Source organism: Pagrus major, chromosome 1 (assembly GCF_040436345.1).
Source record: "Pagrus major chromosome 1, Pma_NU_1.0".
Lineage (NCBI taxonomy): Eukaryota > Metazoa > Chordata > Actinopteri > Spariformes > Sparidae > Pagrus > Pagrus major.
This window is the reverse complement of record NC_133215.1, coordinates 10,301,602-10,318,014: the sequence shown is the minus strand read 5'-3', so window position 1 is coordinate 10,318,014 and position 16,413 is coordinate 10,301,602. Positions and strand designations below refer to the sequence as shown.

The following is a 16,413-nucleotide window of genomic DNA, read 5'->3' as shown; positions in this document are numbered from 1 at the left end:
AAGAAAAATATTAAATGAGCTTATTTGAGACAGTCGACACAAGCTGCAAGCAACACATTTTGACAGCAGGGGGAGAGCGCACGCCGCGAATGATGCGGTCTGCTTCTGATGACAGCCGAGGGCCCCGCACACTGGATCTGTCTTTCCGGGGTTCAAACAGCGAGAGTACTGTGCTCGAGGAGAGCCAAGGACCACCGATGATCGTTTGGTAGCACATCTAATGCAACGTTTGCATTAACAGTTCAGAGAAACGTCCAGTGCGACACGACACTAAAGGATTTCAGTGAGCAACTACAGCGGCTAACAATTCACAAGCTAAACACTTAGCCACGGCCGCAGACAGGTAATGTAAACTAAAGTTTTTGTTCACAGCCATTCCCTTGTGGCTTCTAGTTGCATACGTGGCAAAACAGCGAGATGTTAACAACTTTAAGTGCCTTTTTATTGAAGTTTTTCACAAGTTCGTCATCTGTGCTATCTGCTGTGTAGCTACGTTAGCTAACAACACGTCAAGTTAAATTAGTGGATGCTAGCTAAGCTAACTGAGCAGGAGGTAAAACTACAGAAGGGTTTGTTCAATGCCTGCTTTCCAAGTACATTATGTGTACTTAGCCTTAACAATTACATTAATGTTACAGTGTATGGTGTCTCGTTAGCAGCATTATAACGTGTTTTATCACTTTTTGGACACCCTAGTCACGTGATTGTGCCGCAACAGGTAATTTACCTAACCTAACCTTGCCATGCCAGTTCAGGTGTTGTGTGATGTCACAGAGAAAAACTCTGACAATGGCTGTAATGTTTGGCTATCAGGTGTACAAGTAATGGCATCCACGTAGTACAAAAAGCTGTCTCGGTCATCACTACTGTATGTAAGTGGGTCATATTGTCTGAACCTGCAAACCTGGAAATGCACACCTGAAACGTTGCCAATGCCAGGAGTTCACAATATCTGTATCCTATCCGAGGATTGCTGTAGTGTCTCAAGTGACTGCTGATGTTGTTGTCATTAATGGAAGATGGTTGCACAGTAAAGTAAAAAAAAATAAAAAATACAACAGCAGGTCAAAGGCTTTACAAAGCGAAATAATCAATCAAAGATGGGAGCTGAAAATGACATATTTGCTTGATTTGTAGGACATGAAGCAGAATTAAATTTGCTCATCATTTGTCTGTATTGATATGTGTATGGATGTTTATTTGGGTGTGTCCGGGTGCATGTACTGTATGCATGCATCTATGTTTCATAGGCAGCGTTAATGTATACAGTGTGGAAACAAATGTCCACTTTCGGATCAATAAGGTCTAATATGTAATAGGTATAATTGTTTATATTAATGTTATTGATCCAGACTATAGACTACAGCCCGATGGTTGGCCGGTATTGACCTATCACACTTAAATTGGTATCGGCATATATGTTGTCTGATATGCACAGATAGAAAAACTTTTGTTGAAGAGGCTATAATGCAAAGAAAGATGCTTGGGGTAATTTAAAATTATGATATTCTGAGTAAAGTTTAGTTTTTCAGTGCACTGCTGGCAATAGAGTTTTGGTTAAACTGTAAAATACCCTGCCTTCATGACAAATCTTTGTCATGTGTCAAGTGTTTGATAACCACACTTGCAAAAAATACCAGTATCAGATTTTTTTTACTCCTTGATCTCAGTATTGGCCCAAAAAATCAAGTATTGGTCAGGCTCTAATTTAGACGTTTATTCAAAATAATGTGTTTTAATATATTTTCCTTATGTTGCACAAAATGAACATGAAGATATGTCAACTCCATAGTCACAACTTAGGGGGAAAAGTAAAAAAAAAAGAAATATTTATCAAGCAAATATTGTCAGTGATTTATCTCCTTCTGACACCTGAGATGTGAATTCAATAACAGGAACATTAACATGCAGGCACAAACTGGGCATAGGTTGTAGTTCACTTCTGTATTGTAACACTCAGCTAGCTTGTTAGGACCCATTCATACCCTCCTATCTGTTTGTTTTCAGGTATGTCTGAAGTTAGTCTTGAGGCTGAATCGAGGAACACCTCAGCCGAGGACCCTCAGATGGATTGTGAGGAGGAGGCTGACAAAGCAGAGGAGAGTTTGAGTGAGGATGTAAAACAGGAGAGTGTAGACAACAGCAGGGAAGTAGAGGACAGAGACGAAGTGCTCTATGACATTGATATTGACAGTGCTGAAGAAAATGCAGAAAACAGTGGCGAGGGTGTTCAGGAGGAGGATGAGGGTGTTCAGAGTGAGAGTGTGGTGACGCACAGTGACAGTGATGCTGCACACGTGTCTGACAGTGTAGACAATGGCCGGCACGAGACAAATCACCATGTTGAGACAGCTGAAACACCAGAGGAAAGTGGAGATTCGCACACTGAAACAAAGGTGATATTTATGTTCACTTTGGACAATCTTCTTCTAGCAAATCCTTACTCTGCTCTTGGTCTTGTCGCTGATTTGATCTTTATTTGGTGGTGGTCTCTTTCCTACGTAATTGAATTTCGTTGTGATGGCTTATCTGATATAATCAACAACATCAACCTGAGCTACAGCTGTGAAGTGATTGTGTTTGTTTCTCGCTTTTATGTGGGTAGATGTGTTTCAGATTTCTTCCTGCTTTGTTTGAGGTTTTGGAAATATAAAGCTGGTGTAGCTGTTGCTCTTTGTTGATGTTGCAGCTAGTGGCTTTCTCTCTTTTCTTGTATCTGAGGTGCCCTCTGTGTTTGGGGATGATCAAGGCATCTTTCGTTTTCTCTGCTTTCTATCAGTGCTGGTTCATCTCAAAGTGATTGTTGAGAATTATGTATCATCATACTGTTCATTACTATACAATGTCATTTAAAGTGTAAGTCAGTAAGTATACACTTCTTTACATTTTTGCCTTCTTTGGTGGACACTGACTCTGTGTGTGTAAGTGAGCATGATGTGTAAATTATGCTATTTCTTCACAATGTTTCCCTGTGACAATGTTTATGAGTTGGTTGTACACAGAGCTCTACATGCTGTCAGTCACATGGCTGGGTAAGTGAAACAGATTTGGACTCCTGACTGCACATTCTCAGGCAGTCCCACAGCTCTTGTGCTGCTGGAATGTGTGACACGTCAGACTGTTGATTCACGTTCTGTTTCAGGGCTCAGTGCCAGTACTGCACGTCAGATCGCCAGAATTTAAGATCAAAACTCCTCCCTTCCCTCATTGAGTATCCCTTAAAGCAGCACAGTTGTAACACAATTAAGACAATTTTTCCATCCTTTTTGCAGCTTAAACCTGACGTTGTGCAACATGGTTTGTGTCGTGTTCTTCTTTCGTTTGAGAGGCATAGATGATGCTTTCCTCTTTCCTGCTCGCAGCTAATTGGACAATTAGCTCATTGTTGTTATTCCTCCCTGCCTCCCACGTCATGTTAGCTCGTATCCAGGATACTGAACTGAAAGGATCAGCACAGGGTGACATGCCACACCTTGCCTCTTCTTATGCCTGATTAATCTGCAGCTACTTTACTACTCTCAGTGCTCCAGCAGGCTGACACTATTAACGGACTTCCTCGCAGAGCGATTACAGATCGTTTTGGTTCTGAGACCACTGATTATCACTGGGCCAATGGCAGAATCTGCGTCATAAGAGTTTGCAATTTAAGAAGAAAACTCTTAAATCAAGATACATGGATAATTCTGCTACATCCGCAGCCAAATAACACAAACAGTGCTGGTCAGCAAATTCTGTTAGCCGGTTTTTATTTTTCACCCTTTTTTGTAATGTAATCAGAGACGTACCTCTACCAGACAACCCGTTTTAACTTGATGTCAGAGAGGACTGCCAGACAGGACAGGAGTCCATCTTATCTGCAGTCGGTGGTTAGACAAGCCTAGCAGTGCATGTCTGTGCTGCCCGCCTGCATGCGGGCATCATATGGCCTTTAAGTATTTATGTGTCTGTGTCACATGACACAACACTCAGTTAAGTCTTTGTCACACATGCCGACAGAAATCATTTTATAAAGCTTCACTTTGGTCTGTTTAATATTATGTTCTGCTTAACATACCAGAAATCTCAAGATATGGCTTCTCGCTTTTGGAATGACATGTTGTGACTTTCGAAAAGACAAACATTCCAACTTGTTTACATCAAGCGTTCTTCTCAAAGACAGGGTTTAACTCTTTATAAACTCACATACAGTATGAGATCACTCAAACAAACTTTATTTATACAGCACCTTTCAAACAAATAAAAATGCAGTTCAACGTGCTTCACAAGTTTTAAGAAAACAATGGATTTAGAGATGAATGAACACAAGAACAGCAATAAAATATGGGTAGTTAAAATAATAAAAGATGAAGAATAAGAGGATATACAAGCAAAAAAAACTTTTTTTTAAATTTATATTATTATATAATACTACAGTCACACTTTAAAAAGTTGATACAATAAAATATAATAATAATGATTAACAGTAAAATGTTAATAGCAGAATAAATAGCTGAAAATTGTAGTATAAACACTAAAATATAAATTTGAAGACACAACATGAAAGACAGACTGAATAGAAATGAGAGACGGATACAGTATAATTACCCAGGACCGACTGGAAAGACTTTAATTTACAAAATGAATTCAACCCAAACATTCTAACTTTGATATACAATGTTTTATTAATGTAAACCCATGATTTAAAGTCACTGTTGTTGCTTACACAGTGAAACGAGTCAGTCTGTCTGACCAGACACAGATCTTGTTACCTGGTGATCTGGTAGCTATTTGCATTATTTAGACACTGGTCAAGGTCTACCTATAGTTGAAGGCTGATGTTCAAAGATGCAGATACAGATTTGTTGATTTATAATATGTTCTCTTGAGGGTACCTGCCACCTTTTGTCGGGCATTTCACTCATGAACATTAACCAATTTTAGATTGTTAAACCTTGTAAAGCTCTATAGCAGTTAGCCCAGTGTCCTAGTTCCATAGTCCACAGTGAGTAAGCCACAGCATTTTTTCTAAAAATAGCACAGATATATCTTCCGCCTACACTTACAGGCAGCAAGTTTATTACAACTTAAGCAAATGTGATGTTGCCACAAACTGTTGTCTCCACCCTGTGGCTTGCTGCGAGCCAACAAGTGAATGCGCAGCATAGCAAGCCAATGTGTCACTGTCATTTTAATCCACAGGCACGATTAAGAGAGACCATGATTTATATGTGGTCATAAAGATTATAAGGGGTCAGCCCACGTGGTTGTTAGTTTTATTCAAGGCCAAGGAGAATTTTGTTCCATGCATGTTCCTGCTTCACTGGATTTTCCAAGATGAACCACAAAATGAGCAGTTATAAGCCGCGACACACAGGGTTTAACATGTTCTGAAATAATTGATGTCACTGTGAAATATAAAGCCTCGTGTTTGTTATTAAATGCTGACATGACCGTGGTAATGAGAAACCAGATGTTGTCTGACCAAAGCATTGCTATGGAGAACAGCAGATGTTCGAGATAACCAGCTGATTTCCCTTCATTTCCTATTTCTAAGTCATTAGTCATATGCACTAAACCCTCACAATAAATAATATCATGTGTTAACAATACTCCACCAACCAAGAATTTATTTTTTGTGACCACATTTTTATTGGTCTACCTTTCTCCTCCCTTTGTTTATTATGATATAGATCTTTCGCATGAAAATCAATCGTAGCGAAACATTGTGTTGACATTACATAACCCGGTAACACTGTATGATAACCATCGCTAATGAATGGTAAATTCATAGTTAATGAAACTTTAGTTAATAGTTTTTACACTGTTAACGGACAAAGAAATGCTTTATAAACCATTTATTAAGCAGTTGTAAAGGTTTATAAACATCAGTAGCAGTGTTGTCAGGATACTGGAATTTATAACTTTGATACAATACCTTGAAAAATATAGATATTTGATATGATGTTCAATACTATGTAGAAACCTAATGAGGGTATAACATTTAAGATAAAAAAAAAAGAATAAATATAACAATACTTGTTTACTTTGAGTTCAGCACAACAGCATCGAAGTTCATTTACTGAATGAGGCAGTTTATGGGGCACTGTATTGGTGTGTGTGTGTGTGTGTGTGTGTGTGTCTGCGTGTGTTAATTCGCTGTTGATAAGAAAATATAGATTTTTTGTATTAGATAGAACAGCTTTGAGAGATGACAGGAAAAAGGGATGAGAGAGAGAGAGAGAGAGAGAGAGAGAGGGGACGACGTGCAGCAATGGCCACAGGTCCGATCATCATCCGATGATGATAACTTAACCCGGCCTCACCCCCTCCCTTCCATCACTATTGTTAACTTTCTTCCCAGTGATCTGAGTTCTTCTTTCTGTATACTGTAGCCATACCATCATTATTGGATCATATATAGTGATCATTTCCCCTCTATTTTTGTGTTCATTTCTCCACCTTTTAATATCGCAAAAGCTTGTGTCACTCGTGGCATTCACAGTATATCTTGAAAATCCAGTATGTACAGTATGTAATGTAATCCTACTGGTGTAGGGTTACAGATGGTGTAATCTTACTGGTTACATATTCCCACCTGCTGTGTTGTAAAATAGAGGAGTGTTCAAACTTGAATGTCAGTTGTTGCACAAGCACTTCCTGGTATCCTGGTAAATACTGTAATGCAGCAATATAACTGACTCAAGTTCAGTCACACTAAGCTTTTCATCCTGCCCTGCAAGAAATCATTAAAAAAAGGTGGTCTGATCAGAACATAGGCGTCGTGTGACTCTCAAACTCTTGCTGGGGTAGAACAATTGGATGAAGTCAGTGTCATCATAATCTTTTTTTGTTTTATCGGTACAGTGTCTGTCACATTGTTTCTAATGTTAAATAACCAAAATAGTGTCATTAAATCAAAAACAGAAATGTACATCAGTGTTGTTCACCCTGATATCACAGTATCAGGTCATCACAATGTGATTCCACAGGTAATGATCAGTATTGAATCATGGCCCAGGTCACTTAAGTCCACTATGTCTGTGTCCACAAGATGGCAGCCCACAACTGTTGTGTCCCACTAGTGGATCCTGAGTCCTCTTTTGTCAGTGGACTTCTCTGTCTTTGAAGTTGTGTTGGGAAAGCTTCTCAAGAATAACCTGCTTCATTTCACCCTCCTCATTACAGGAAAGCACAATGGCTGAGGAGTCCCATAGAAGCTCAGCCGCTGAGATCCCAGTCACCAGCAACGGAGAACTGGATCAGAGCCCTGAGACGGTTTTCCAGAGGGTAAGGGCTCGTTCAGAGACTTGAGAACAGCATCTCTCAAAACTATACAAGCGTCTGAGACAATGTAAATGAGTCTCCTGGCTGGCTTCCCAGAGAAAACAATGAATAGGTCTTCAAAAGATGGTGTCTTATACAACAACACTACCTCTTGTTATGATGTCTGTGTCTTTGATTGACACTTCAAGCAAAATATCCTATATCAAACTGGCTCAACATAAAAGAATAAAAACTCTACTTCTGGATAAATATTAACAGGGCAAACAAATATAGGAAATGTATGTCTTCCAAGGGCTGCAACATTAATTCTCATTATCAATTTAAACATTATTATCTTAATTAAATTGTGAAATAACACAACACGGTGAGAAATGCCTTTTATGGTTCCCCATAGCTTAAGGAAACGTACTGAAATTCATTACGATTCAATGATTTGTTGCAGTTCTAGAAAATAGGTTTCTGTTCTGTCTGTGTAGCAGTGACATCCTCAGACAGTCGAGGTGAGGTCCTTCTGAAGTGAAGTCATTAAGAAGGAGACCTCAGGGTGCCCTCTCCTTTTCTCTCATCCGTCTGACTCTTGAGCTGGCAGAGCCTCCAGATGGGATGCTGTTTACTCCTAATAGCTCACAGCCACACTGGCAGTCTGTGCAGGGAAGACACCACAGCCACAGGCACATATGCTGATTCAAACATTTCAAGTGTCAACAACTATTTCAGGCAAAGGATTTACTGTATCTTGTCTAGTTTTCTGTCCTTCTGTGATCATTTGTGTCAGACCTGACTTGAATGTAAATTGATGCGTTCACAGCTATGCAGTGCTACACATAGCTGCAGTGCATTACTTTAGGTTTGTGATGAGGTAGCTTTACTTTAATCAGTAGGGTGACATAAATGGTATTACATTTTTGCTGCTGTATAATCAACTATTTTTTGCAATAAACAATTTATAACAATACATCAGCAGCAACCACGCCAAAGTTATGATTCAGTTGTTTTAAATTCTGCTGAAAACGGTAAAAATAAATCATATTGCAATTTTTTTTCACCTATATTGCAACTGCGATATGACTCACGATTAGTGGGAATGATTATTTTTGCAATTTTTAATTCTCATCACACTTTAAAATCTACTATCTTTGTCCTTTCCCTCTCTGCTGTTTTATGCTCATGTAAACTTTCAGTTTGAAATGATATTTATGTTACAGGAAATTCATCACTGAGAGCTGCTAAATAATGAGAAAATGCCAGCAGAGACCCAGTGTGGAGAGCATGTTCATTTTAACAAAACATGTCTTTCACCTGATTTACAGTACCTGGCTTAAAGGGAAGTTATTATGGCTTTTATTATGAAGTTGATCTAAATGTAGTGCACTTTTTAAATATTTTCCTTCGTTGTGAGTAGTTCACTTTCACACAGGTTAACTGGTTAGGTGCAGTGTTTTGGTGAACCCCGAATGTGGATCGCACATACAGAAAGTGCAGAAACTTTCTTGCCATGGCTGCCCTTCTGCTTGGAAGCTGTTAGCCTAATATAAATCCGGTTTGATTTTTTTCATAGGACTCTTACCCCAGTGTCCCTGGGGCCCTAAACCTTTCAGAGTCCAGTGTCAGCTCCAGCAACTATGCTTCAACAACAGAGGGCATCATTGAATCCGGACCATACAAAGGTAAAACACTTCACTCCCCATCTCTACTGTTGCTCTCCTTGTTTTGTGTCTGCAGTGTTTCCTCACTCATAAGAGTTTTGTGATGGAGCAGCTCATTGAAAAACATCATTAGGGGTTGTCATCTTGTCCCAATATTTGATTGCTTTGCAGCTTTCGTTGCTCACGAGCAGTCGTTCTCTCCATGTACTCTCAGTGCTCCTTTTTTGGTTTATAATCTCTGTGAAATTTGAAAGGCAGACATTTGAATTTGTAAAGGTGGACATCCAATTGAATTAAATGAGTTTCCTCTGATCTCCAGGTTGTGACCCTCCTTTCCTTTTCATCATCATGCCCTTGTTACAAATGCAAATAAAAAACCTCCTCATAGAGGAGTGAGCTGTTGTAGCCCGTTCACCACAATGTTGCCATGGCTATTTTCCATGTTAATTACACTGGATGAGGTAGGCTTTTGTTCAGTAACACATTGATCCTACAACATGGAGAGAGGCACCGTTATTTAAAAAAACGCACAGGAAATAAAAAATCAGTAAGAAATTCCCCCTTACACTTGTGTTGGCGGGATGGTGACATACTAATGAATGATAACTCTGAATATCTCCCAGGGTCAGCAAGCCTGCCCACGTCTCCCGTGGCACCTGTAGCTCCCAGCTCGGCTGTTGCTAGCCGCCTGGCACGCTCTTCCAGCGATAGTCAGGCTGAGAAAGGTACCGGCAGCGATGGAGTATGAATCAGATTATACTGAATCGTCACCATTTGCACACTGAATTAACCGCAGTCTTTTGTACCCTTCTTGGTTTTCATCAGTTTCTTACCTGCTACTTGTTCCCACAGGCTGTGCTCCATTCAGAATCAAACCTTTGTTCTTCTCCTTTCTTGTATGTCGGCTCTCCAAACTTAACCTCTCAATGAGTCTGGGCTTATTGAAGTAGTTTCCTGCTTTGCAGTGGCTAATTATAAGCGTTTACATAGGCTACTCCTTTGAGTAATTTTCCTGAGATCTAGATGTCAAGACTTCTAGATCTGATGCAACCTCTTGATGCCTAAAGCATTCGCTTGGCTTGGAAAGAAAATTTCTTTCACATCTAATCTCAGTGGGTTTTCCTGCTTGCAACCTTTGTCCTTGCAAAAGTTGGCACCCATAGTCTCTTCTATGGAGTCACGACACTGACAAGATGAAGGTTGCCAGCGAGTCAAAAATCGAACTGAATACATGAGTAGATATATTTTTGGTTTAAAAAATAATTAGAATAGAGTGAAAAAAGAAATATACATGTTATACTTTTAACCTCTATTCAGTTGGTGGTGAAAAAACATTAAAAGCTTTGTTTTTTCATTTGCTACCAATCAGTTGAATAAGATGCTTAAAATTTTCTGTCAACATCATGAGAAAAGAGACATAAAGACATTAAGTCATCTTTTTTATGTCCTCAATAAAGATGACGCAATAAAGTCCATTACATATTTCCATTGTGGTCCTGTTTCTTGGCTACCTTTGTTAGCATTAGCTTGTTGGCTAAAAGTATAACATTTTTCTTTAAATACTCAAAGTTAATTATTTAACAACATTAATTGATGTATTCAGCTCTATTTTTGACTTGTCTGTTAATCTTTAAATACAGTTTCGGGGCTCAATATCTTTCAACATTTCCCCTCTTTGTCCAAACCACAATAAAGCACTTTTCATCACTCTTACTGTGACTATTAGCATTTAAAAAAGTGGTAAGTCATGACTAATTGTATTTGAATGTTCATTTTGATTCGAATAATCATAGATGTCATCAGCCTCCTCTACTGCCTCGGTGTATTGTCTGTGAGTCACTGTTGAAATGACAATCTCATCACACTGTTTGATAATTAATCTTGAATTATACCTCCCTAATTTTCACCACAGCTCTCTAGCCTGCAATCCCAATAACTTAATCACTTACTAAGTGAATGACTTTTAATTGTCCAGGCGCGATGAAAGCACAGCCAAAGAGTGGAGCGGTGGTCCTTTCAGATGACTTAAAGAATCCAGCCATGGAAAAACTGGACCTTGTGAGAAAGTGGAGCATCAACACATATAAAGTAATTCTCTCTGTCCTTGATTTATTTTTATGTCCCTCCTCTACCCTGCTCCATCTCTCAGCCTTTTGTCCTGCTCTTTGTCTTCTCTCAGTTATTAGGATGTTGGCAGAAGAGTGAACTATTCCCCAAACTCACCCAGACAAATGATTAAAAATGTCTCTTGCTTTAAACTTTTTATTTTGGCTCCACTCTGTCTGACTGTTTCTTCTACAACAAAAACAGTAGAAACTCCCAGAAGTCTTTTTTTTTTAAAAGTGGACTTATTTAACTCTTATCACAGTGTGTTAATAAGCCTGCTGTCCTCTGCAGTGTACCAGGCAGATCCTGTCAGAGAAGCTGGGTCGGGGCTCCAGGACTGTGGACATGGAGCTGGAGGCTCAAATCGAAGTCCTCCGCGACAACAAGAGAAAGTACCAACATGTAATCAAGCTGGCTCAGACGCTGGCCAATCAGCTGACCCAGATGATGCAGACGCAGAGGCAGCTGGGCGACGCCTTCGCCGACCTCAGCCTCAAGTCACCAGAACTCCATGTGAGTCCATCTGTATCATTTATACATCAATTGATTTGGTAGGATGAATACCTGATAAGTGTTTTAGCAAAGATTCATAAAGTAACGTAGAATATCTGTTGACTCGGGGGTCATCTGCTCAAAAAACTGTTTTCTGAGACTTCACTTTCATCCTTTTTAGTTTAATGTTTGTCTCTGTGTATTGTTTGTTTTACTAAGGCATCACAAACCCCCTAAACTAGGAAGTTGACGGTTTAAAAGGCAATAGAGAGTCATGCATAATTAAAGATTAAGTCTTCATCTACTTCCTTCAAGTCCGCTCATTGTGTTACAGGATTTATTGATGTTGTTGTTCCATGTTTGCATATACAATACACTTGTACTTCTGTGAATGTTGTGTTGATTTCTGAGGATTTAGTCTTTACATTCATTACATTTTTTGTGTTTTAATTGATGCAAATGGAAACAAAATTGATTGATTTGCTCCTATAGTTTTAACAGTTACTATTACTGTGTATATGTTTGCAAAATTTACTGGACAACATGCCAAATAACCAAGACAATCAAAATGTGTTACCTTTGTTCTTTAGGAGGAGTTTGGTTACAATGCTGACACCCAAAAGCTTTTGGCCAAAAATGGAGAGACACTGCTGGGTGCAATCAACTTCTTCATCTGCAGTGTTGAGACACTCGTGGACAAAACGATCGAAGACACCATGCTTAATATCAAGCAGTATGAATTTGCCAGGTAGGTAATGCGTGATCATTTTGTGTGTTTACTGTGCCTTTTGCACCATCTCCGGACTACAAACTATCTAAGATTAACTATTCGTAGAAAATGTTTCAAACCTGAATGGATCTTTGTGAGACCAAAAATGTCTAAGTGACCGCCATGTTTAGTACGCGTTTTCAAAAACAGAAACAGCACCCATCATAACGTGTACACTCACATACAACATATTCTAATACTGTTAAAATAATGACACGCTTCTAGGGTTGAGTATGACGCGTACCGTACAGACTTGGAGGAACTGAATCTGGGGCCACGTGACGCCACCACCATGCCCAAGATCGAGCTGTCCCAGCAGCAGTTCCAGGTCCACCGCGAGAAGTACGAGAGGATGCGAAACGACGTCTCCGTCAAGCTGAAGTTCCTGGAAGAGAACAAGGTGGGCCAACGGCTGGTTCTGCTCTAAATACCTGCACCAATATATTGGCCTTCAGCTCATCATCTCTTTGTTTTGTTTTCCTGCTCCCAAATAGGTAAAGGTATTGCATAACCAGCTCATCCTGTTCCACAATGCCATAGCTGCGTACTACGCTGGAAACCAACAGCAGCTGGAACAGACACTCAAGCAGTTCCACATCAAGTTGAAAATGCCAGGTGGGGACAGTCCATCCTGGCTGGAAGAGCACTAATCACTCCCTATGAAGCCCTCGTGGCAAGTTCTACAGAAACTACAGGAAACCCTTCCCCCTTTAAACTCTACTGTCACTGCCTTTCAAACTTTCAGAATTGTAAATCTTTTAACTCAATACATGAATCGAAAAAAAAACAAAAAAAACTTCCACAATCCGTTTTACTGTTGATGTTGAATCAACCTTTTTGTCTTGCAGTTCTTTCAAATCATAGGAAATGCACTTTTGTACTGTTTGACAAATCTGTTGAGCAGGAGTTGCTGCAGTAAACACATCTGGAAACTGTAAATGGCCTTTTGTATTCCAGCATATGAATGTTGTATCTCACATGGCGGACATCTTGGCTCTGTAAGGGCAGCTATGGGATAAAAAAAAAAAAAACTTCCATTTTGCTCACCTTGTTTGAATTACTCTTGTCAGCTGACTGAGATAGAATGGAAACCTTATGAAAGTGTAATCAGGAAGCTTCGGGAGACTCTGATCATGAATTCTCTGATGATTTGACTTTTCACCTGTACTGATAAACTGGAGAAAAACAGCATTCAGATTTCTGGATCATGCAAACTGGTCACTTTTACCAGCAAACTCTGATTAAAAAAGTAGTTTGACATTTTCAGAAATATGCTTATTTGCTTTCTTGCTGAGAGTTCAACACCGCTGTCGTATCTGTCTGTTCCATACAAGACCAATCACAATAACTGCTGGGTAGAAAACCCCTGCATCACGCAATAGGCTCTAATTGCCTTCCCTTGTTATTATGTTATTTCCAAGTGTATAAATCTTATTCATCTAAATTGCATGTTCGATGCGTCATATCTCATTAATAACAACTCTTTCGCCCATTAGGTAACTGAAATGACAGCTTGCGTTTGCTCCAAACTAGCAATTAGTCTCAGATGTCACTGCTGGGTAGAAGATGCTAGCAAAGCAACACAGTACATGAAATAAGCACAACAGAAACATCAGGTCTTTAGACCTTGGAGTTGAATTTCTCACTGCAAATCAATCGCCAGTTGTCTATCAAAAAGTGAGTTGTTGTTTGCAGGACATTATGGTGATTGGTCTTTATGGCTGCAGCCATTTGCTGTTAGCTTAGCATAGCATAAAAGGCCGGAAACCAGAAAACCACTGGCTTTGTCCAAAGGTAAAATATTCTGCCTACCAGCACCTCTAAACATCACTAATACAAAAACCAAAGTGTAAAAACTAAATCAAGCTGTCGTTTTTACTAGAGGTTATGTGCCCCAGAACAGAGTCAGGCTGGCTGTTTCCAGCTGTTGACCAGTGTGCATTACTTAACATTGTAATTACAGGGTTTGACTATTATGTCAAATTGGCTTCAAAGCCTGGCGCTCCCTCTGGGGGCTTGAGCTGCAGGCTGAAGATGAGGGCAGTATAGATCTTCTCATCTAACTCTCTGCAAGAAAACAAATAAGCCTTTTTTTTCTGCATTGTCCAACCATGTCTTTAAAATTATGTTTTAAAAGTCATATTGATGGCTGTTCACAACAAATATTGCATGTTGTGATATGATTGTGTTGACTACTTTTAATCAATATTGCCCTCTTGTTTTTTTTAAGCATTTCCCAAATTGTCTACATTCATGGCATATGGTATGACTGAATGGGTTAAAGTGTTGATTCTGTTAAATTCCAGAGAAAATGAAGGACCAGCCTTATGTGACTAAATGTGCCTTGATTTCTTGAATTTGTTCTCCTCTTCCCCTCCGTGTAACGATTTCCGGTCAGGCACTCGGGACCAACTCTTGAATTAAGAGAATGGACCAAACACAGACTCACACATACACAAACTCTGTTTCCAGGAGGACGTACAGTTAGTCTGTACAACTGTACATGATAAAACACACCACACGACAAAAAAATGATAGTTGTACTTGAAGAATACTCAGTAACTTCAGAAAGTCTAAATATATTTTCAGACTTCTCAAAGATATTTATCCATATTGCACATATGCACATTTATGCATTTGAGACTAATTACAAAAAACTTGTAAAAACTGTATGAAATGTAAAGGTGAAAACCAAAATGCGATTAACTTGAGAAACTTGTTGTCTTTTTGTAAATTTGAAAGACCAGCATCTTTTTGTCTGAGCTGCTAACAGTCTCTTTCATCGGGCTATATAAAAGTATATTTTTCAAAAGAGGACATATACTGAACGCTGGTATTGATAACCAGCCGTCACGTCTTCACTTGTTGATTTGTACTTTTCCTATGGCTCACCATAGCAGTTTGAGAGTGTGAATCTTGTACAACAATCTATTGTTTCCCTGAAATAGATGGATATATATTTGTAATTTTCTCTATTTTACCTTGAGTATGTAGTCTTTGACCAATGCTGCCACTCGGCTTTGTTTTTCCTGAAGACCTACAGAATGATGTGCTAGTACTAGTATGTGCTAGCGGATCTCTACCTTTTTATAATAATGAAACATTAACAAGTGTTGAATTAAGAAAGGATTCTGAATGTTGTGTAATCTCTTTGGGAAAATAAAAGTTTTCTTTTCTTTAAGCATGTTCAGAGGGTTTATTTGTCTTTGAGTTTTATTGAAGGCAGCTTGTATGAAAAGTCACCACCAGGGGCCAACAAAGACGTATGATGCAAGATAAAGTCTTATTGGCTACAGCATAAAAGATACAGACAAGCAAAGAAAAGCGTCTGTCACGCCCCGTGAGATTTTATAATTGTATTTCCAGTAAACCCGCTCTGCAGTTATCCTGCAATGATTATATTCTGTTGACATATGAATTCAAATTGGCTTCTGTTTACTCAACTCCAGGTGCTTTTTTAGATTTTTTATAATCACAACCCCACCACACCCACAGGTATACATTTGACAGGATCTGGTTAATCCTCAGAAAAGCCCTGAGGATGTTGATCACAGCCTCAGTGTTGTTTTATCTTCGTGGCTCCTCAGAACATCACGCTGAACAAATACATTTGTTTTAAAGCACCAGGACAGAGACAAGACATCATGTCAAATAAAGATATTTAACTGTACTTGTACTGTACAATGCACACATGTATACAAATTCAAAGTAAGAGAGAAAGCAAGAATATACGAGAAGATATTTTTGCAATTACATCTGAAATGCATTACGTCATCAAGCTGAAACAAGGTTGTTTTTTAATAAAAAGTTGACAAGAGTCAGTTCTGACTGAAGAAGCCTCTTGAAACAAGTCCAGTTGCCTACGATACAGCACTTAAAACCTTTAAATACCAGTTTGTTTACATGACGCCACTGTTTTTTTAAATGAAAAAAATAAAATCTTATGTGTTTGGCAAAAATACAGGTCAATTGCCCTATGTGGTGAAAAATAGTAAACAATTACAAAAACTCACCCAGGTCCACAGAATGAAAGCCTGATAAGGTGGGATACATGATTTATGCTGGGATTAAAATAATTGGTGTTAACGGGGTATGAATGGTTCAAGTTTTAGCTGTCTGTCTGTGATATAGACGGGG

General features: G+C 39.1%; 1 protein-coding gene across 4 annotated transcripts; it reads left to right on the top strand.

The window, feature by feature from the left end:
• Positions 1 to 120: 120 nt before the first annotated feature.
• Positions 121 to 15,457, top strand: arfip1 (ADP-ribosylation factor interacting protein 1 (arfaptin 1)). 4 transcript variants are annotated; one of them, XM_073464387.1, is made up of 10 exons: positions 121 to 343; positions 2,008 to 2,396; positions 7,165 to 7,266; positions 8,822 to 8,930; positions 9,533 to 9,634; positions 10,885 to 10,997; positions 11,307 to 11,528; positions 12,098 to 12,255; positions 12,502 to 12,676; positions 12,771 to 15,457. In XM_073464387.1, the coding sequence occupies exons 2-10, from the start codon at positions 2,010 to 2,012 to the stop codon at positions 12,924 to 12,926; spliced, it is 1,524 nt and encodes a 507-aa protein (XP_073320488.1). In that variant the 5' UTR covers positions 121 to 343; positions 2,008 to 2,009; the 3' UTR covers positions 12,927 to 15,457. The 4 variants fall into 4 exon arrangements, with proteins under 4 accessions (XP_073320488.1, XP_073320504.1, XP_073320496.1 ...); XM_073464403.1 differs by lacking the exon at positions 2,008 to 2,396; XM_073464395.1 differs by lacking the exon at positions 9,533 to 9,634.
• Positions 15,458 to 16,413: the final 956 nt, after the last annotated feature.